Below are 22,826 nucleotides of genomic sequence, written 5' to 3' on the forward strand. Positions count from 1 at the left end.
TAACTATTAATTTTTAAGTACTTATAACTACTAATTATTAAATAATAATTATTAATTATTAATTACTAATAATAGATTATTAATTACTAATTATAAATTATTAATTACTAATTATTAATTACTAATTACTAATTATAAATTATTAATTAATAAGTATTGATTATGAATTACTAATTATAAATTATTAACTATTGATTATTGATTATTAATTACTATTTATAAATTATTAATTACTAATTATTAATTACTGATTACTTATTATTAATTACTAATTATTAATTATTAATAATTAATTATTAATTACTGATTATTAATTATTAATTATAGATTAATAATTATTAATTATTAATTACTGATTATTAATTATCAATTATCAATTACTAATTACAAATTAATAATTAATTATTAATTAATTACCAATTATTAATTACTAATTATTGGTTGATAATTATTAATTACTAATTACTAATTACTAATTATTGATTGATAATTATTAATTACTAATTATTAATTATTAATTATTATTAATTATTAATTATTAATTATTAATTATTAATTATTAATTATTAATTATTAATTATTAATTATTAATTATTAATTATTAATTATTAATTATTAATTATTAATTATTAATTATTAATTATTAATTATTAATTATTAATTATTAATTATTAATTATTAATTATTAATTATTAATTATTAATTATTAATTATTAATTATTAATTATTAATTATTAATTATTAATTAATAATTAAGGATAAAAAGTAATTTGTTTAATGAAAAGCCAAAAGCCAAAACCAAAAAGCTAGTAACACTAGCTTTTTGTTTTTGGCGGAAAAGCCGGCTTTTTCACCTAGCTGAAAAGCCATTTACCAAACAAGTATTTTGGCTGTTTGACCAAAAGAAAAAGCCAAAAGCCAAAAGCCAACCAAAAAGCCAACTAAAAGCCAATTACCAAACAAGGCCAATTAGGGCACAAAATTAAATGTTACTTGTAAGATCATACTCATTATTAGACTTTTTTTAACTTTTCTTTCTTCTTACTTCCTTTCTCGACATTACTTTTCACTAATTTTACTCTCTATTTGCTATTCAATTTTTTTTTTTTTGTTCCCCATATATTAGGTGCCTAAGATTGTCGTAACACTATTTCTTCTATATTATACACCACTAAACATTAGAATTATTACTACTTAGACTCGCCTTGTAAAATTAATTTAATAATAAATCACTAAAAATGTAAATACAAAATAAGCAGCTTCAACGCAGTAAAATCAGTTGTAAAAAACGTTAATAATATGTGAATATCATTGAAGTGAGGTAGAGATAGTGGAGTAGTGATATTGTTTCCTGGCTCACAACCATACACAATCGAGAAATCAAATCTTTATTGCCCAATAAGATATGACAAAGCACTAGAGAAGTGATTGGACAACAACAAAGAGTATGCTATAAAGTGAAGGGCATTTTTGTAAATCTATCCCCCTTCTTCCTCCATCTCTTTATTGCAAAAAAAAAAAAAAAAGTTTTTCTAAATTATGTCCCCAAATTTCTTTGGTTTCTAAGCTGTACCCATGTCTTTTCAAACGTCTAAGTTGTGCCCTCAACCTCACTAATTTTTATTAACAATAATCTTTGACGTTAACAATAACTTTTTTATTTATTATTATTTTATTTTCTGATTTTTTAAAGTGTTAAATCAATTAGAACGGGACACATGTGAAATTAATAACGCCACAACATCATTGTTGATAAAACAACTTAACTTTCGTTAACGGATATGGCTGTCAAAAGGTATTGTTGATAAAATATCATGAGGTGGAGGACACAGCTTATAACTTTAAAAATGCATGGGTACAGCTTGGAAACCGAACAATTTGGGGGGCATAGCTTAGACAAACCCAAAAAAAAAAAAAAAAAAAAAAATCAACCTGGTTTGCCTCTTATCCGAGAATGATTAACACGTTTTAACTTTTTGTACTATTTAAAATAACATTGAGGTCATATTCTCTTTTATTCACGAAGTCCCTTTGGTTATATATTGTGATTTATACCTAATGAAAACATATTGTTCATAAATAATTTTATTAGATTCGTTTTAATTTATACTGTCGAAATATCAATTGTTACATACTGAAAATTACACATGCATATAATTAAAGTTATACGTTGAGAACCTTAAAAGTCTCCATGGTGCAATATTTGGGGAACAAAGGAATAGAGGGGGAAGTATAAATTTTATTAATCTATATTGAAAGTAGGGTTTAATGGTTTATGTGAGGATAACAAACCACAAATGCTTCACACTCAAAGTGTCACATCAGCAGTCGCGTTATACCATATAAAAAACAGTTATGTTTATTACACTTTGAGTGACATACCAATCAACCAGAATCAAATAACAATCATCTTCAATTAAGTAACAAGATATGTTTACAAGATTTCAATAGAGAAAGGCTAGTACAATACAATACAATACAATTTAATTATTAATTTTCAACCCTCTTCTCTCTCCTAACTAAAAAGCTCTCTTCTCTCTCCTAATATTAAAACCCTCCTGTAAACCTAGAAGGCTCGCCGGAGATCCGACGCCGCAGCCGTTTCTCCGGCGAGTGTCCCCCCCTTTTTTCATTTCTTTTTCTCTGTGAGGATCGCCGCCGAAGAGTTTCAGCACTCCTCCTCTTCTCTTACTTCTCTTCTCCTATCTTCTTTCCCCTTCTTGATATGTTGTTCTTTTAGACTTCTTCAAACTCCGATCGACGCCCTCATCCCTTATCTTAAAAACATATTAATCTCAGTTTAGAAGGTGTTTTGTGACCCTTCTCCCGGCTAAGAAAATTTAGAGAAGCCCCTGCATTACCCACCTTAAAGAGGAAGGTTCAAGTTCAAAGGATTTTGCCAGCGAAACAAGAGGTCTAAGGACTAAACCTAACGCCGCCGTCATAAAGGTCATTGGTATTTTGACCGTGACGGAAACGGTGAAGTTAGGGTTAGGGTTTCATGGGTCCTTGCGCTGGAGGGCTAAGCCTAACGCCGCCGTCAGGAGTGGTTCGTGACGGAAACGGTGAAGTTAGGGTTAGGGTTTTGAGGTTCTTTGCTGTTATGGTTTCGGATTATGGGTCCGAAAGGGGCTCTCTGATTTGGTCGGCTTACCTAAGTATGTACTTCCTTCTTGTTATTCAGAGTTTGCTTTATTTTTTAAAGTTATGTATGGTTTATTTTAGCGTTTCTTGGTTGTTGTCCAGTATTTCTGGTTATATTGGCTATAGTTTATTGAATGGTTGTGTGTGGAGGGAGTTTGGATCCCTTGTTAAGGGATTGGGTTTTGTTGTTGTGTTGAGAGAGTTAACATGGGTTGCCGTTGTTTGGAGGACGAACAAGAAGTTGACCATGGCTAGGGTGAAGTGTGTGTTATGGTGGAATGATTATGGTTGTCATTCTGCTCCCTTCTTTGTAGTGATCATCATGATCATTACTCTTGAAAATTTCTATCCGAAGCAGGCGTCCAAACTTTGTTTTGGGGTTTCTCGAGCCTCGACGTTGTCAAAGCTTTCTTGCCAACAAGAACAGCTTTTGAAGGAAAGGTCACATGTCCATGTGATCGGTTTGAAGGCCTTACTTGGTGATAAGTTGATCCCACTAGGTAAGGTTAATCTAGCCATGATCGAACAATTTCGTTACTCTTTGCTCTCTTTGTGTTTTGAAGTAGGTATCTGCTCTTTGGCCTATAAAAAGGCCCTAATCCGCAACATGTCCGGCCAACCCCAGTTATGTAATATGGTTTTTAATGTCGAAAGTTGTAAAGGCTTAAATGAAAAAAGCCATCTAATAGTAAATTTTAGTTTTTATTTCGTATGTTGTAAACTCTGACTTTATTAATATGATTTGCTATTGTCAAAAAAAAAAACAAAAAAAAAAAAGATTTCAATAGAGAAAATGCAAGAAATTTTCAATATTTTTCCTTATGCAAATTGGTACATTTCGTGCATTTGACACATATATGTAACATGCTAGAATGGAGGTAGCAAAAAATGAGGCAGTGAGCAAACCACTTGTCAGCAAATGAATGGTCAATAAATAAAAGGGAAAAAAAAAAAACAGAGTTTAATTGGGGGGCTTTTGTTCTGGAAGGGTGCCCCATAAATTCATAATCTCAACCTCCCCAATCATTGGAAGAGTTTTTGGGTATGCTCTAAATGAGTAACTGGTACTGCAACTGTTTTACAAAAATTTATGTCATTATGAATTTGTTGTCAATTATGAATAATTGAGTATAAATACATGTCCACAAAAAGTTCTTACAAAAATAATGTTGAAATAGCATATGCAAGAAGCATTTAAAATCCAGCAAATACAAGTTTATCTACCAGATAAACAAATTTTTGTTAATCTGGTGGCATTTTTGTAAATATATTGAAAAACTGTGGTCATTTATTCAGTATTTTAGGTGAATTGTCCAATTACTGTTTACAACTTGCATTTACTGTTTGGTAAGGAAATTACATATGTACCCCTCAATTAGTACATGAAAAGACGCATGTACCCCTCCACTAGTACTTGAAAAGACGATTATACCTCCAGATAAACAAATTTTGTTTATGTGGGAAATTAACTAGAGACAGCTTTTTAAAGTCGAGATATCCATTGATGGCTTGTTACACCATTTAACTGTATCACTATACTAGCTCCCCCCCCCCCCTACTTCGTATTATGTTAATTGTTATGGTTGTAATTTGTAACTCGATAACGATTACATATTCGAATGAAAATTTGGAAATAGACAGTTTTCCGTTGTTATTTTCTTAGAATAATTAAAGACATTAGAAAGATCAAAGGGAGAAAAACAAATGATCGAGGACCAAGGTATTGGTGCTCTCGTATTAATGAACAACTTCATACTTTTACTTCAAAATATTTGTATTTGGTTAGGGGAAAACCTCATTTTATTGCGAGGAAAATCAGATGGAAATATCCATCTACACTCTAAACAGCTACACCAATTTCAGAACCTCAATTTATTGCGAGGTATTGACAGGACAATCAGATGGGCATTGCACCAGCAACTTCAATACATTTTGGAGCAGATGAGTATCTGTATACAAAGAGTATGCTTCTTGATGTAACAGTGCTTCTGAAGTTCTTATCCTTATTATGTCCTGCGCTTCACACAAAATGTATACAGATGCTTCTCCATGTGATTTAACGTGCAGTGATATCAGTATCTCCAAAAGCAAACTTCATCAACTCTCAGTTTCTATCATGCTAATTGCTGACTTAGATGCCAAGTTTATGAAATCCCCAAAGCTCATCATATCACGTCGAAGAACAGCAGACATCAGTCACAAGGAAATACAGCTGCTTTCGCAAATGCAGTATCTGCAACAAATCACAACCACATAAACACTGTTGATACTGCTTAAAAATGAACCTGAAACCTTTAGAAATCAGAAGTTCCAATTACTGAAAATTTTAAAGGAAAATATAAAGCAGCCATCTTGTAAGATTGTAGTTACCTCCTGCTGGAGTAAGTCGGGAAGATTTTTGGGGGATATTATACCACAAAATTCTTTTAGGAGCTTTGCATCTTTAAGACAAGACCATGTATCAGGAGGCAGGGCCAATAGTAGTACAGTTAGACCATCAACCACCGATGGACGTTCCCTATCAGAAGTATTCGAACCACATTCACAAGGATTACCAGGGCTCTTTTGGCAGCTTGGGACCAGTATTTCTGCTCCACACTCTGAATCTTCCACAATAACTTTGGCAGATACTACCGTGACAGACTTAGCATTGTCACAGTCAGAGGATCTTAATTGTGTTGTTTTAGAGCTAATTGCATTGCAAGAGCTAACCTTGCTGCAAAACGGTTGAGCACCTTGACAACATACTTCAGAAGCAATTTTTTCCAGTGAATCTGTACCATCCAGAATAGCTTTGGGAATGCAAGATGATCCAGATAAAAACCATCTGGTTAGGTGTTTGAAAAGCTCAGTCTCTCGCACTTGCTGCAACACCTTTTCCTGGAACCAAAATAAATATATAAAAACAATTTTAAAAATTAAGGAAGAATGTATGGGAAAAGCACAAAACTACAAAGGAGTGAGCAATGGCAAAGGTAAGAGAAAATGTCCAACCTTGGTAACCAACCTTCCCTGTTCTTCTTCACTCACAAGATTACTCCCATTCTCCTGTTTTCGAACTTCAGCAACTCAATTGATGAAATTACTCAGATATGCAGGAGCTGATGCCAGAATAACAGATAATATATCCTGAATATTGTGAATTCCTTCAGAAGATAGGAGTTGTTGAAGTTTTTACTCAAGTACTTAGCAATAGTGTCCCAGCCATCATGACAACAACTCTGCAACAAATTGAGATGTTCAGCTCCTCCAATGCTACAATAGGCCAGCAGAGCACCACAAAAAACAATAGACTAAAGTCACAACATAAGGATAACAGTGACTTTAGATGTTAGAGAAGCTATGATGATTTTCAATATACTATATTCATTGGCTTGAGCCTGAGCAGAAAAATTAAACAATTATACCTAGTGTGAATGTGTGATGGACAGTGAATTAGAGTTCCTGTTGAGCTAACTATACAAATTTTGCACAATATCCATAGTTTGTAGTTTAACAAACAAGAAAGTTGTAAGAGATTCATGAAATATTAAGGGAGATAGAGACAAGAGTAAAAAAAATATACCAGAGTATATAGGATTGATGATGATGCCTGAAACCTCGTTAGAAGCATAAACCTGAAACAATAATATAATATTCATAAGGTTTCAAGCCTTTGAAATCAAGCTGAATTAATTATATTTCAATAGTGATAAACATTGAAGATATCCACTCTTTTACTCTTTTTGCTTATACTTGGCTTGGAATGAGGGACAGGGTGGGTAATTAAGAAGGCAGAGTTTGAGGGTTAAAACATGGTACTAACACTAATATGGGAAGAAAAGGGAAAGAAAAACCCCCAAAGACTAAGTATTCAAAGGGTGATCTAATCTAATCAAATCAAACAAATTTCATACATCCAGTTAGAAACTTCCATCCATAGATAATGAACATGGGTATGACAGCTAAAAACCTTGCTATTGACCAAATGAGAAACATTCCGCCTAAAAAAAATCCTCTTACAAAGGACATTGTGTATGAGCAGTAATGAGCTACGCCTTTTCGTTTCAAGCATAATCAAAATTCTGAGAACGTAAGCATAAGTCCTATGTCAACTCATCAGTAGGATGAGGATTGGATTTGTGAAAAAATTAGCAATAGACAATCACAACAAGAGGACTACTTACAGAAACAGCCCACTGATACAGTATGTATTTGAATAAATAATATCCAACAACACTGATGTATGTAAGTGTAATATATTAAAGAAATAAATATAGTGAATTGAAGAAGAATAGTACTCGTATTTAGGAAAGAGTATATAATTGGTTGCAATATAACGCAGTTAATCATCATATTGGGTATAAAATCCCAGATCTTCAATTAGCTGGCCACTACCAACTTACCAAGAGTACCAACTAGAGCTAAAACAAAGTAAATTCACTCAACAATTTTCTGATAATATTTTCTCTCCCCAATCCCTCTATATATAGATTCCTGCATTTACTAAAAAACTTAAAGAACAGGCATTGCACATACCCCCTGTAAAATCCAGTATCTTTATCAACCGTGTTCATGGCATCCCATAGAAGTGTGAGGGGTACCCAGTGAGGAGGATACTTGAATCGAGCAACATCCAAAATAAGAACCATATCCTTTCCAGCATGGTAACCACCAATTGGAGAAAAATGACCACCTCCTGTCTGCCAAAAGAAAAGTATGAATTGTTATTTATTTATTTTTTTTCAACAGGTTCAGATGAAATCACAATTAAACTGTACAAAGATGGCAAAACAACTGAATATTCTTAGTTTTCTTACTCCAGGCACAAACCTACCTTAGCAACAATCTGATCCATCATAATTCCAATACCTACTAGACTCGACAGATGGTGCTTCACAAAATATATTATGCACACAAGAAATTTGGAACATACAAAAGAAAGCCATGACTCAAACATGCTCTTGGCTGCATAAAATCAGTATATAAAACAAAGGTGGGTCCAAAGTAGTGTCAACTACATTTGCATCAAAATGTGTAATAGAGACAGTACGGATTGAGTACCTGCTTCAGAAATGATCTGTGGTATGAGACGATCATGTGACAATTTTCTGAGGAAGTTCATGAGATTACATAGTTTCGGAAGTTGTCCAGGGTACTTTCATTTGTATGATATGTGTCAACTTCTGCTCCATTACAATGAGCCAAGCATGCAACTTTGTTAAATGAGATGCCGCTGACCTTAACCTTCTCAAGGGGCTCACAGCAGTCCAACATAGAATCATCAAACCATCTCCATGGACCTATTAATAGTCTAATATGTACCCACATGATTTGGTTTATAGTAATTATACAAAGCAGGAAATACATATATCTTATAAACTTCAGTAAATTATCAGATATGACAAGATCATCAACAAATAGTTACAAAAAATGTGACGTGGAAAGAAAATTTCACAAAGCAGCACTGCATAACCACTGACATAACAGCCGTATTATGTCATATTTCTTTAAAGCAATAAAGGTTGCCAATAAACCAATAGCATCCTTTGCTTTGTGGGTTACAGTCCAAAACACCTTGTGAAACGACAAAAAAATTAGAAAAAAAAAAATGAAACAACCAGTGAGCGTAGGTTATTTTCAAATGCCCTTAGCATCACTGGCAGTAAATTGATCATGTCAAAGGTCAAGAGTCTTGAGCAAATTAACACTAAGTAACTAAATTTCTTTCAATGGAGTGTATTGAAGTAGTTGAAGTAGAAAGAACATTAAACAACATTTAAGCATTCGGTCTTTCATAATTTCACTTCTGGAATACAAAGGTCACCTTTCCACTTCCTTCCAGGGTCAATTGCAAGGGCATTTAAGACCACAGCAAGGGTAGCCAACCCACAGTATGCAGGTTCGGATTGAGTCTTGTAATATGAAACCAAGTTGAAAAAGCCTTCCATATATCCTTCCAGGAGAGCTTCAGAAAAGAGTTGCTGCAAATTGAACAACTGATGAAAGATCTACCAAATTTCTTATAAAAGCAGCATAAGAAATTCCAGATAAAGACAACCATGACTTTTGCTGGATGTGCATTGCACCTAAATCTTACCTGTCACTAGTCACTACAATGACAAAGGTTTTATTGATGTTAGTGAGATACATCAGATTCATACACCATCCCACAGTTTCAGATATATGTTAAACACACAATTCATAAGCAAAAAAAATAAATAAAAATAAAATTACTAGTTTTGAACCACATACTCAAATGCTTCAATGCTTCATTAGCAGTTCAGCTTAAGTTTCTCTAGTACAATTTTAATTTCTTCCTCCATTGATAAACAAGGCACTTAGGGTAGGTTGCACATCTATTAATAACATTGCTCAAGATGCCATAAACCCCTTTAAAACTTTATACTTGTAGGAGCCATAATTTGTGAATAGTCCCTCCAATGATTGTGCTCCTTAAGTAACACATATATGAATGGAGGTAGAACTAATGCCATATAATGTAGCACAAAACTACGAAGATTGGAGGGATGAATGTGCGGACACTAAGAGAGAAGGTACATATGAGTTGGAATTGGTGAACATGCTTTCTTCTAATAAGCCTTGTGATGACTCAATCATAAAAGTCAAGTACGCTTACTCCACCACATAATCATTCTTCTTCGTCATTGATTTGCTTAAATCAACATCAAAAATGTCCAAGCATAATGAGTCTAATGTTAATAGTATGTCTAAAGATAATGTCGATAATGTCTATTGTGATATGCGTGGTGCATATTATCATCCCCTTCTCAATGCTAATTGTTTAAAAATGTCCCTCTTAGATCCATGGAACAAGTAAAGCTTTAACAATGTACATCATGACCTTTATTCTAACACTTTATATCAGGGTAGGAGACACCACTCCCACCTTGGTTGGAAAGAAAATCAACCTCAAAAGTATGGGGAATCGCAAAACCAAGGGAGTTTCTAAGGAAACACCCGGAATCATGCAACTTTCCATAACAAGGGAACTTTGAAGCTCAAATTGGGCAAGTTAATTATGAAAGTCAAGCCAATCTTAATGGCCAAGGCTACCACAATAACCAAGGCCAATTCTTTAACCAAGGAAGATTTGGGGGGCAAGACAATCGTAGTGGCCAAGACAAAAACTCAAGTTTTCATAATCAAGGCCAAATGCTCCCAAATAATTTTCAAGGCTCTAGAATTTCAAGCAACCCTCCTCCCGAATTTACAAACCCCCTCCCCAAAAGTAATCCATAAAATTTGTGGTAAAGAGCTAAAGACCATTAGGCAATTGACCCTAAAGTAGAAGTCCATAGTCACAAGAATTTAGAGACTCAATTTGCCCAACAAAGCACATGAGCACATCTCATTCAAAGCAACCCGGATTGTATCGTAAATAAATAACATTCATTTATTAAGACTCGATTTGTTAGTATCCTTGTTGAAAATTCACCAAGGCTTTGTTTTCCTCTATTAATCTAGATAAATTTCAGCATAAATAAGTTAAGTTTAGGGAAATCAAGTTAAGTTCAACAAAAATAAGTTAAATTCAACCAAAAAGAAAAATCAAAATTAAGTGAACTCCGACAAAAACAAGCTCAAGCTAACAAAGCTCAAACATAAATCAATATTGATAACAATGCATTATGAATATATGATCATGGTGACATTATAACAATGACCAATTGACAATTCTATAAAAATAATTTATTAATGATAGTTATAAATCTTATGATGACACTAACAGTAATAAGGAATGATAAACATTAACACAAAGTAATTTTAAATGATCAGAAAATTACTACAGTACCCAAAACTAATCAAATCTGTTCAGTTATCTCACTTATTATACATAGATAAAGATATTAATGATCAAAGCTGTATCGTAACCCGCAAATAAGAAAGGGATTGTAGAAAATGGAGGAATGAAACGAACCTTGCCATCCTTAGAAGCAAATTCAATACAAGGTGGCGAAGGAAGCGCCCTTCTGTAGAGTCCAGCCACTGCTGCCATTGTTTTTGCACACCAATCGATTTCCGGGCTATTAAAATGTCGTAGTCTAAACAGATGATGAAAAAAAGAATTTTTTTTTTTCTGTAAAAAGAAGAGGAATAATCTGTAACTCCCACTTTCTGTGGTAATATGTGCGTGTATCATGTATTCATGTACGATCTTGACTTTCTGGTAAAATGCTTTTTTTTTTTGACTTGCAGACTTGGCGGAAAATAATTAAAAACAAAAAGACGTATTTTTATTTTATTTTATTATTTGGCAGAAAAAAAAAATTATATTATGCACGTTTTTTGAAAGTATGAAGAATAATTTTGTTGGATCAAAACTCGTGACATCTGTCAAAAAAAAGGTTATAAAGTGAAATACCTATCAATTATATCAAGAACGCAAGTACTACTTGGTGCTTGTAAATTATTGCAAATTTTGAAGCATGATGGAATGTAGATCCATAGATGTACAAATACAATAGAGTAGTAGACAGTAAGAAGAGAAAAGCTAAAGGTGTGAGAATTCGATACATTAGATACATACACCGCTTGCTGGATTCGAAGCAAGAGGCAGGAAAATTGATATTTGAAAGGTACTCTAGGTGTTGAACAAATCAGGTAATCCCAACTAGTATTAGACAAGCAGTTGCGAAATTGCGCCAATAAATATCAGATTGCCTGCTTTACTTTGTGACATGATTGGATTCATCATACATGAAGTATTCCTGCTTGTCATATTTGTAAAAGGACCCCTGGAAATGTTTTATGGGAATGTGTCTTGTTGGCTTTTCGCAATCAGCACCAGGGATTTGATGAAGAATAGTCGGTAAATAATCTCAGCACACCAATTCAACTCAGAAGTGTTGGACAAAAGAGAGCTTACTTGCACTCTCCGGTATCAAGTTATGCGTGTCTTGTTTCATTCAGTACCTGCTTTCTGACAAGTGGTTTTTGCGTCCTACTAATTATTGTGCAAAGCTTTACAGCATTAGCGCTGTAAAAAGATGGTTCTTGGAAATAATGGACAAAGGCAGCAGGTCAATATTACTCTCCTTGCTTCAAAGCATCAAAAAGTAAAGTTTTGTTGCTCTCTTTGATGTTATACACCACCACACCCAGTAACAGGTATAGCGAATTCTATGATAAAGCGAGTTACTGCAGGTGATGAAACCATTTCACTGAAAAGTAAACAATGATGTGCATGGCCTTTCAAATATCATCTCTTTCTCATAAATTAACACAAAGTACTTTACAAAGTTTCAATCAGCACTATGACTTTTCAGCTACCTGTGCTTAATCTCATATAATGATCATTATGAAAGGGATTTCAACCCATAGAGACCACCTAACTTTAAGAGTCAGATGAATAAATAGCTATTCCCTAGTTCAATTAATTTGTAGACGTGGTTTGTTTTCCAAAGTAAATGTGAGATGTTAGAGAAGAATATACATTACACGGTAGATACACTAAGTTGGCCATCCACCTCATTATCTTGACATTGCTTGAGAAGAATTAGCTGACGTCGCAAGTGCAATACCTAACATACCAGATAGCAAGGATGAGATTCTTTTATTAACTGAAGCAATTATACTTGCAAACTTGCAAGGAACAGATAAAAAGGGTAGCTGGTCTTTTTCATGAATTTACCTTCATTTCAAATTAATAGGCTATTAGAATTCTGTTATAAAAACTCGTTAATTTTGACCACTAAAGGAATACATAATGTACGAGTAAAAATGTAAAGGTGTCATTGATGCAATTATCAGAAAAATGTGTTCATAAGATTGTTATTAATTTATACTCTGTAGTTTTTACTATAAAATACTGCTCACAATTGACTAGGTTTTCACCATAAAAATCAGATGTTGCGCAATTTTTTGAAACTAGGGGTGATATTAAAACAAACCGAAGTAGCTATAAATTTCATTGTACATACAAGGATGCAATCCTGCATCATCAGATACCCCAAGTCTTAAGTACTGCTCTTCTACAAGAATTGAGAACAGCACAAAACATATACATGTAGCATAGCCGATATTGTTTAAAAATAAGAAAATATACTCCGAATGCACGGGGTAATATCAAATTTGCAAAGTTAAACAGCGTTGGCGTGGAATTGCACAAAATTAAGGTTATGGGTTTGGAGACATTCGCATTTATATAGGATGTCCCCAGCTCATGTGCGATTGCTGGATAAACAGATTTGGAGATGTGTCTCCAGACTATGTGAGACCAACCATAAAACCATGAAGTTAGAAATTTGCAATGAGCCTAGGATAACACTTCAATGTTGACCTTCATAGTATGAGAAGACACATATAATACCAGCACTCCAGTGAATAGTGGTGATTGGTGAATCAAATAGTTGCTCACATGACTCGTCATTAAGAAAAGTAGTAGAATTAAAAGATTATATTTCTTACCTCCTCCTTGAGTAAAGTGGGAAGATGTTCAGTATAAACCAGCCTTGTCAATTCTTGGACAAGCATTTTATCCTTGATACCAGACCATGTTTGCATTGGCAGTGCAAGCAAAAGTACAGTTAGAACATCATTTCCAGCAGGGTGCATTCCAGAACAGTTTGGGTCAGAGCAGCAATTGGATTGTTGTTGAGTTACAGGGACCAAAATTTGCAATCCTTGCTTGCTTGCACCATCCTTTACTGTTCCTGAGACAAGAGTCACAGGCTTGCCACCATCACCCCTTATCAGTTTCACACATGTTTTCTCACAACAAAATCCACCAGAAGATCCAGGCTGACCAGTTAAAAGCTCTGCTCCCTCGCAACAAACAGCCGCTGCAACATCAGATAAACTGTGCTCATGACCCAACATGTCACTTTTTCTGGAACACATAAATAGTGAGGCTAGAAATTTAGTCACTTGCTTATATAGACCAGTATAGTGAACTTGTTTGAGTAGCTCTTCCTGCAAAAGGAATTTTCAGGTCTGCAGTAATGCAATATGAAATGGGATGTAAATTACATTTTAAAGCTGCAGCTACAAAGTACAAACCTTTAGCAAATGCCTTTTCATTTCCTCCTGGCTTAGACTTTGACCATCATCTTCATGCCTTCGAACTTCAGCTACCCACTTAATAAAGTCCCTAAAGTTTGAAGGTAAAGACATGCAAACAGCAGAGATGGCACTCTCTATGTCCTTCACATTCTCTAACTTTAAAAGAAGAGGTACATCCTCCATTAAGTACTTCGCTATACTAGCTCTGTTTTCATGCTTACAGCTCTACAAAGAGATAATCTGAGTAAAATTTCTATATTGGCGAATGATATGGTAAAAGAATTAAATTCTATGCAGTGTCACATTGTGTTTACCACAACATCTGGAATATTTTTGTGATAAACAAAATCTGTACGAAAAAACTGTATTTCATGCTATCTAGAGTTCTAGGAAGAGGTATCAATAATTAGTGTTGTTACTTTTTACACGTTTCACAGCACAATTTACGAGCAGGTTAATGAATTAAGCAACAATGTCACAAAGCTTTTTATCGAAGTGGTTGTTTAAGAGGGCATGAATGTAATGTCTAATAAGCTTGTAAGAAGATCACATTTAAGCTTGTAATACTAGGCACCATAAAGAAATTCTCCAGTGCTTTCTTAGTCAGATGTCCTCTAAAACTCTTGCATATTGTAAAGTTAATATATCAGTAATGTGTGGTGGAACAAGACATGAAATTAGTGCTAAAAGTGTAATAATCTGAAACAAATTATCATACAGCAGATCAGACATGGAAAGACAAAGGGGCATTTAACATTAAACAGCATTAAGCTATTAACTATCAGGCAACTAAAAAAAATACGACACGTGGTCTACAAACCCCACTTCACTATAAGTATATCTGGTCAATTGTCTCTATACAGAACCTAACAATCTCATGCTGAAAGAGTTCCTGATCTTCACTTTATACAAGGACAAAGGGTGCAAAAGATTTATTAGCACAGAGCTAATTTGTTATATCCTAGTGCATAATATTGTTAGCTTAGACCATCATACGCATAATATCAGAAGACAATTTTCAACATAATTCTAGAAAAGAGAGTTTTTCTATAAATCATCTTTCACAAGAAATACTCACTGATGTGAATACAGGCATCACGAAGTCAAAATCCATGGTTCATAGTATACGCAGCCAGCATATCATACCAAGGTATAAAGAAGTCCTGGCTCATGCTGTTGTCTTGATACGAGTACATACCTGGAAAACAGACACTTCAATAGTAAGAAGAAAAGGTTACTCAAGGGTTAGGGGATGAAAAAAGACGAATGCGCCGAAGTACATCTCGATAATTATATTTTAACAAAAAAAAAAAAAATCCTGTTGAAAAATGACTGTTGGTAGATGAAACATTATCATCCTCCATATCAAATGATTAAGATACATGTAACATTAGAGAAGGATTTGATATGGAGGATGACAATGTATCAACTACCAACAAAATTTCAGTAGGAAATCCAACGTGAACAACAGGCAGTGCATTTCCAGTCAACTATCTCTAGCTTTCTTTCCCAAATCAAGTATTAGAATAACCTTAAATTGGTTTGCCCCTTAAAACTACCCAGCATAAGGAGTCTTATTTCCTAGGTCATTAACCTAGCCTACTCATACATGTTGTATTTCCTTAAGATCAATAAAAACAGACTCTGCATGTGCTCAAAGCTAACACATTTTTAGTGAACCACATAAATCTGTGTGTATTGTGCATCTTCTTTGTTGTTCTTCGTCAGTCCTTTGCATCTGCTACAACATCAAAATTAGACACTAGCAATATAAAACCAGCAACATTATATTTGCTGCTTTAATTTCATAAGCCTATTTTTATTTTAGTAGTGGCTTTTTAACAATAACTATGTCTATATTGAAGAGAGATCAACAACCTTAAAGTATCCTCCTATATAGTTATTAAGAATATATTATGAGACCCCTTAAAAATACATTAATGGATCTAATTGTAGAATGTCATACATTGATCAGTCTCAATGTATATGATTCATTCTAAAAAACAACCTAGTGCACATATTGTTCAGGCTATTTCCACTATATTCTATTTTCTTAATATATTCGTTTTCTTTCTTACTTGTGTCAAATCCTTTATCTTTCTGCATGAGTATACAACTAAGGGTGTGTTCTTTTCGCCTCAAATTTACTCAAATTGAAGTTATTTGAACTTATTGGAACTCATCTTAACTAATCTGGACTTATTTGGACTTTGGCAGCCCTTTTTAGAATTTATATAAACTTTATTGGCCCTCATCTGAATAATAACTTCTATAATCAGTTTTTGAAGGTAAAAAGAACAGAGCCTAAACTATAGACAAAATCACCAGTACCTTATCTGTGGAAAGCAGAATGAGTACAAGAATGCAATTTGTTAATCGATAATCTAATCTGAAAGCTTTAGGCCTTTAGCACTGTAACAAAAATAATGATTTATATTGGATCATATTTTGAGAGGGGACAGAGAGTTGGGTACAAAGTATTTGATAAACAAGTAGATTGTGGGGAAGGAGGGAAGCACAGACAAATTCCTACCCTCTGCGTTGGCCACTTGCTTCAACAACCGTATCCATGGCTTCCCAAAGAAGAGATAAAGGGACCCAATGAGGGGGGTACTTAAAACGTGCAACATCCAGAATCAGTGCCATGTCCCTTCCACCATGATAACCACCAATAGGAGAGAAGTGACCAGTTCCAGTCTGAGATTGTTGAGTAGTAAGATCAATTACAATTTATACATTAGAGAAAAAAGAACACAATAATCTGTAGAAGTCATATCATATATTCTTATATAAAGAGAAATAAAAAAATCCTACTTCATTGCTATGCTGACATAGTGACATGAAAAAAGTCAGTAAGTAAAAAACTGAAAATTGGTAAGAAAAATTAGAGGCCATAATTCTTACTGTTAATGCCACTGAGCTAATTTTATATACTTGGTTTTTACTTTGCTTCTTATGCTTCTTTTATTTTTATTTTTTAATTTGTGATGATCAGTTTGTTAACAGATTGGTTTAAATTGCAGAAGATTTCATAAGTAAATAGGCATTCTTCTCTTTTAGGGGAGGATTAAGAGTTGGCTATCAAGATCATCCCTAGAAAGCCATGCAATGTTGAAAGACACATTCTACAACAATGAAATAAAGTCAGATAAACACACACACACGCACAAGCACACCAAAAAAAAAAAAAAAAGCAAATAACAACTCCTTGATATGAATCCTGCACCAATAGCAAAACTAAGCCATCAATAATTGCAAAATATGTAGAGAAGCACACTTTGAGTTTATTATTTTATTAATACCTGTTTGAAAATCCCCCTATGGTAGGATGAGATGACATGACACTCATCTGAGATGGAGCATGCCTTGACGTAATTTCTAAACTCACTAATTGAACTCTCACTCGTACGAAAAGCTTGAACATTTGCACCAGCACACTGAGCCAGACAAGTGAGTTTCCCAAAGGGAATCCCTTTAGATTTAACTTTTTCTAGAGGCTCGCAACAGTCTAGCATTGATTCATCAAACCATCTCCATGGTCCTATAGAAAGAAAAAATAAAAATAGATTTGGAAGTTAATAAGAAGTGAAAAGTTTAAGTGTCAAAGCTTCATTAAATTTTAGAAAAATATGGATTCCTTATGTTGAAATCTATGACAGACAATCTATCTTTTCATATCTGATTTTATATTAAATAAAAGGAAATGAGAAGCACACTTTCTTTCTATCCAATAGTTCATCAAAAATTCAGGGGAGACACGTGAGTTCATAACAATATCATACCTCATTACATAATACTGAATCATATTTACAAGTTAGAACAATAGAGAAACTAAAGACAAACTACCATGTAGTAGTAAAGTAGTAACTTTGGTTCAGCTTCTACAACTGTGCCCATTTCTAAATAACAAGACACGTATTTATTTCAAGACATCCCGAAATAATACAGACTAGGCCACTATTTTTTAAGTTGAATTTGACAATTTTCTCATAGTAGTATAATACCCAAGAATATATAATTCATCATGAATATAATTGGGAACTTCAAAGAGTGAAGGATTACCATATTCAAATTATTAAAACTAGCCCTAGATCAAATGTGGCCTGATTAGAGACATTCCATATCTACATCCGATTTTAAGACCTCCTTCCGAGTTCCAATTTCCATATTTCACATTTATGCTACTCAGATAGGCCTTATGTATTTATTCTAAGATAGTCTGATATCATAAAGCTACTGCCTGTCTGACTTTGAAATGTTCAGCTTACTTTAAGGAATGTATTCATTTCTGGTCTCCTATTGACTTTTACCCCTGATAACATTGATTTCATAGTCCATACCAACCCACGTAATCTTACACAATATAATACGGAGTACTTCATAGTACTTAAGTCATTAGTTCATCTTCTCCATTCAACATTTCAACCAAGTAATCTTACATAATAATATAGCCAATGCGATGAAACAAATTCAAACTGCTGCACTATAAAACTATAATCCTCATTCAGCAATCAATATAATGCTTAAACAAATTAACCTTATAATTTCCCTTGTGGGTTAATGTACCCTTATAAGATGTTGCCTTCAATCATGCTTCAGATTTTCAAAATTCTACAGTATATTTGTGTTCACCACGGATAACAAAAACCTTAAAATCTAAAATAAACATCAACTGCAAGGCAACTACAAAGAGTCAAAGACAAAGAGGAAACGGGGGTGGTAGAAAATGTATCTACTATAAGTTCAAGTATGCAAAATGTAATCCTAGTAATAGTTTTGCACCTTTCCAAGTCCTCCCGGGGTCGATAGCCAATGCATTTAAGACCATCGAAAGGCTAGCTAATCCACAATAAGCAGGCTCAGACTGCGTTTGGAAGTAAGAAATCAATTTGAAAAAACCTTCCATCGTTCCATCTTGAACAGCTTCTATGAAAAGTTTCTGCATTGCCATATAAATTATAAGGACAAGCTGAATATACAAAGGCCCAAAAATCCTTTTAACATTCAATTCTAACAATCATATCCATTCGAGTAATCTAACATGACAAAACAGCAAAATTTTAGAGAAAGGCAAGCCCTTGTTTCTAATTATGCACTTCAAATCATTAAAGAAAAACATGTAAACAATTTCTTTCTGATTTTCTGAACTTAGGGCACAAAATTTTAATCAAACTAAAACATTGACTCCAATTTCAGGCACAACGGGCTTCAATTACAGGATCATAACCCAATAAATTGACAAAAAATAAGAATTACATAAAAATCAAGCATCAATTTAGCCAAATTAAATGCAATTTAACTGTGATTGCAACCAAAAAAATAACTAAAAATGAGAATTTTGAAAATGAAATATTCAGCACAGAATTAGTGAAAGACCTAACCTTGCCTTCAGTAGAAGCAAAATCAATGGCGGGAGGTGATGGAAGAACACGACGATATAATCCAGCCGTCGCCATTGTTGTTGCTTGTGAATTCTCTCCCTTAGTTAGGGTTTAATGCGGGTTTAAGAAAGATCCCCGCCAAATCTTTTGTTTCGAAAAATACTGACTTTTTTTCCCCAATTTAAGAATTTAGCCATTCTTACATTACTTGCTTTTAGTCACTTACCATAGTAGTGTCGAGTGGTAATACAAATTTTTTCGCGATCTCGGGAAATTATAGGGTTTTTGGAGAAAATAATTAAAGAATACGGATTTTAAATTAATTTAAAGGCTAAGTAATTGTATCACGTAAGATATGTAATGGTTGCATTGGATATTTTCTATCACATATGCCTTATTTGGCAATTAGCTTTTAGCTATTAGTTGTTTCATTGTTTGTATGAATTTTTTATTAGTTGATTGTAATTAGTTGTTTTGTATAATACTCCGTAGTGTTTTACAAGTAGTTATTAGATGTTTTAGCGTATATAACACAATAAAGTTAAAAAACTCTTTTAAAAAGCTCTTTTTTTCTCTTTCGAAATAGCTCTTAACCAACACCACTATTAGCTTTTAAAATGGTAAGACACCTCTTGTTACTTTAGAAACTATTTTTTCCCAAAATAAACTCCTAACTAAACACTCCATAATCTCATTTTAGTTTGATGGTGTGGAATTGTCGACATTATCACTTTTCATCACAGCAACGTCTTAATATATATGACCACATCATTTAACATATTTCGTGAAATCGTCTCATTATCTATAAAATAAATAAAAAAAATAAAAAAAATTACTTGTAGTAACAACAATAATATTGTTGCCTTGATGCTTAAATCCCTTTAATACCTACCAAGGCTGTCCAAGGCTACCATTATGGCACTATAAGTTATACCAACCCAAACTCCATTGTATACCAATAAGCAACAAGCCAAAAGTAGTGAGCAAAGATCCATCCTAATTCCCAAAGGATACCTAACTACCAACGTTTATTGAAGTCTCACATCTTCACCACAGAAAAATAGCACCTAAACTATGTAACACTAAACCAAGCTAATTTGCAGAACAGCTCTGAATCCAGTAACTTTTACAAAAACAAAATATTTATTTTTTACTCCATTTAATTAATACAGTAAAAATTACAAAAACAGAGTAAATAACCAAAAATTACCCGCAGAAGGTAAGACACTGTAACCAGTACTCATAACATCCTCATTATTCTCTTTTCCACTTTAGTCGATTACTTCCAACATTCACCAAAAAGTTAAAAATAAAATCAGAAATCCCACCATAAATATAATATAAAATGATAGATAAATTAATAAATAAAAATTCCTTTGATATGGGCCCCACTAACCTTGTTTGGTTGGTGGGAAATTTTTTTCAAGTTTTATGTAAAATGAGAAATTCTAAAGTCCTGTTGAGATTTTGTTTTAAAAAACAAAAACAGGTATCTTTGCCAAAATGTACCTTAAGATTTTTAAACCAGGTGGGTATCCAATGAATGAATTACACGTGTTAATATAATGTTTTTTTTGCATTGTTGTCTTTATTTTTAAAGTTTTATCATCTGTGTGTATGTAGCTTAGTCGCTTTCAAGGAGAGTAGACAGAGTGACAAACCGGCGGCGATGGAAGTTTTGTAATTGGGGTTAAAGGTGTTGCCTTTTCTTCTATTACTCCGTACAAGGTTGTCTCATCAACATGGTTAATACTCTTATTTAAGTGTTCTAATTTGACCAATACATTTGCTAACACGCAACTTTAATTAATGATATTATAAATTATTAATAAATATTAATTTTATTTTATCTTATGTTTAAAGCACAAGCATTGGTAAAAGCACTGTATGTAAATAGTGTCAAAGTCAAACTAGAGCACTTAAACAAAAATGGAGAAAGTAATATACAGGGTATATACAAAGTAAATATGGTCCTGTTTTAAAATATTTGTACCATTTCTCTTTTAAACGTATGGTATTAGTAATGTATGGTATTAGTAAGATTTTGTTAAATGATCTCTATATACTTTCTCATTTTATTCAAAATAGTTGATAGGTTTTGATTTTTAACACTATTTACAAACTCTACTTTGATTAGCTTTTGTGATTTTATAGGGTGGTAAAATATACAAGTATATAGTCAAGTGAAATCTTATTAAAATTGTTTTAGTAAACATATTCACAAAATCACAACTAACTTTTTACACTATTTACAAACTCTACTTTGATTAAAATTGTTTTAATTACAGATAAATAATAGTTGAACTTTTGGGTTAACAAATGTAATCAAAGGCACGTGTCAACTAAATTATATGGAGGCAGTATATTTTTAGGGTCAAATTAAGACATTATTAGAGATCATTAAAAACAAGCCTTTGGAAGAGTAAAATGACCTTCTCAACCGATTTAAAATATTTCACTGGTCAACTCGACCCGAGTTAACCAATAAGTATATATCCATGATTAAGATTATACCCACAACCTCATGGTTGGAAATTTTATTCCTTGTACTATAACTCTATAATGTTATTTCTATTTTACTTTTTTTTTTCAACTCAGTCATTATTACGGATCTACCTCAACTTATTTCAATTCAACTTAAAAGAATAGGGCATAATAGACAAATACTTGATTGATCAACCATTAAAAATTAAACAATGGTTACGTAGGTGAAACTATTATAATAATGTAATTATGGAGTATCTGAGTAGAGCTACTTATTAATTAAACTTTTTTTTTCCCTTCAAGTTTTGCCATTTTTAATTGTCTGATTTGAAAGCAATTTAATATGTACAAAATTATTATAAAGAAGGTGCTTTAATATGTGAGGATTATGTCATGAAGTCAGTTATGATGTTCTTATAGATTGGAATTGGTGACATATAGGAATAAAGTTTAGATGTAAGCCTATAATATGGGACTTCCGTGAGTTCCATCATGTAAAACGATTACCCTTCACAAATTCACAATTCAAACGCACTAGTTACGAAGGAAGGACTTGAATTAGATCAGATCAATTAATGTTTAAAGTAGGTTAAAACACATGGCAACAATTATGCATGCTCCTATTAATAAACTTATTTAGGCCACTTCAAAATTTCACTTTATTAAATTTTAAATATGTAGATTTTTTTAAGTATGTAAACAACTGCTCAAAAAAATGAAAATATGGATCAATCATTAAGAAGCGAAGGGGTTGTCAAATATATGGCCAAACATGCACGTACATGTTCATCAACAAATAATAAAACAGTACTT

General features: G+C 33.1%; 1 protein-coding gene and 1 pseudogene across 2 annotated transcripts; both read right to left on the minus strand.

The window, feature by feature from the left end:
* Positions 1 to 4,886: 4,886 nt before the first annotated feature.
* On the minus strand, positions 4,887 to 11,218 carry LOC145572068 (glutathione gamma-glutamylcysteinyltransferase 3-like; annotated as a pseudogene). The gene is made up of 8 exons (XR_014096680.1): positions 11,066 to 11,218; positions 8,951 to 9,107; positions 8,188 to 8,426; positions 7,663 to 7,826; positions 6,710 to 6,761; positions 6,139 to 6,365; positions 5,515 to 6,024; positions 4,887 to 5,377 (listed from the first exon to the last, which is right to left on the minus strand). The product of XR_014096680.1 is annotated as a glutathione gamma-glutamylcysteinyltransferase 3-like (transcript).
* Positions 11,219 to 12,340: 1,122 nt separating this feature from the next.
* Positions 12,341 to 19,666, minus strand: LOC145572069 (glutathione gamma-glutamylcysteinyltransferase 1-like). The gene is made up of 8 exons (XM_081631087.1): positions 19,530 to 19,666; positions 18,931 to 19,087; positions 17,451 to 17,689; positions 16,682 to 16,845; positions 15,295 to 15,346; positions 14,146 to 14,373; positions 13,555 to 14,058; positions 12,341 to 12,668 (listed from the first exon to the last, which is right to left on the minus strand). Exons 1-8 carry the CDS (start codon positions 19,602 to 19,604, stop codon positions 12,582 to 12,584), a joined length of 1,506 nt encoding a protein of 501 aa, XP_081487213.1. The 5' UTR covers positions 19,605 to 19,666; the 3' UTR covers positions 12,341 to 12,581.
* Between the last annotated feature and the right edge of the window lie 3,160 nt (positions 19,667 to 22,826).

Source organism: Chenopodium album, chromosome 12, assembly GCF_948465745.1.
Source record: "Chenopodium album chromosome 12, dcCheAlbu1.1, whole genome shotgun sequence".
NCBI classification, from domain to species: domain Eukaryota; kingdom Viridiplantae; phylum Streptophyta; class Magnoliopsida; order Caryophyllales; family Amaranthaceae; genus Chenopodium; species Chenopodium album.

Bases quoted from the DNA above. Each gene is read 5' to 3' on its own strand.
- LOC145572069 (XM_081631087.1), bottom strand. From the start codon at position 19,604: ATGGCGACGGCTGGATTATATCGTCGTGTTCTTCCATCACCTCCCGCC. The intron at 16,846-17,450 runs GTATTAATAAAA...CAACAATCTCAG, and splicing joins ATAGGGGGATTTTCAAACAG to ACTGGAACTGGTCACTTCTC. The intron at 14,059-14,145 runs GTTTGTACTTTG...TTCCTTTTGCAG, and splicing joins TGAAAAGGCATTTGCTAAAG to GAAGAGCTACTCAAACAAGT.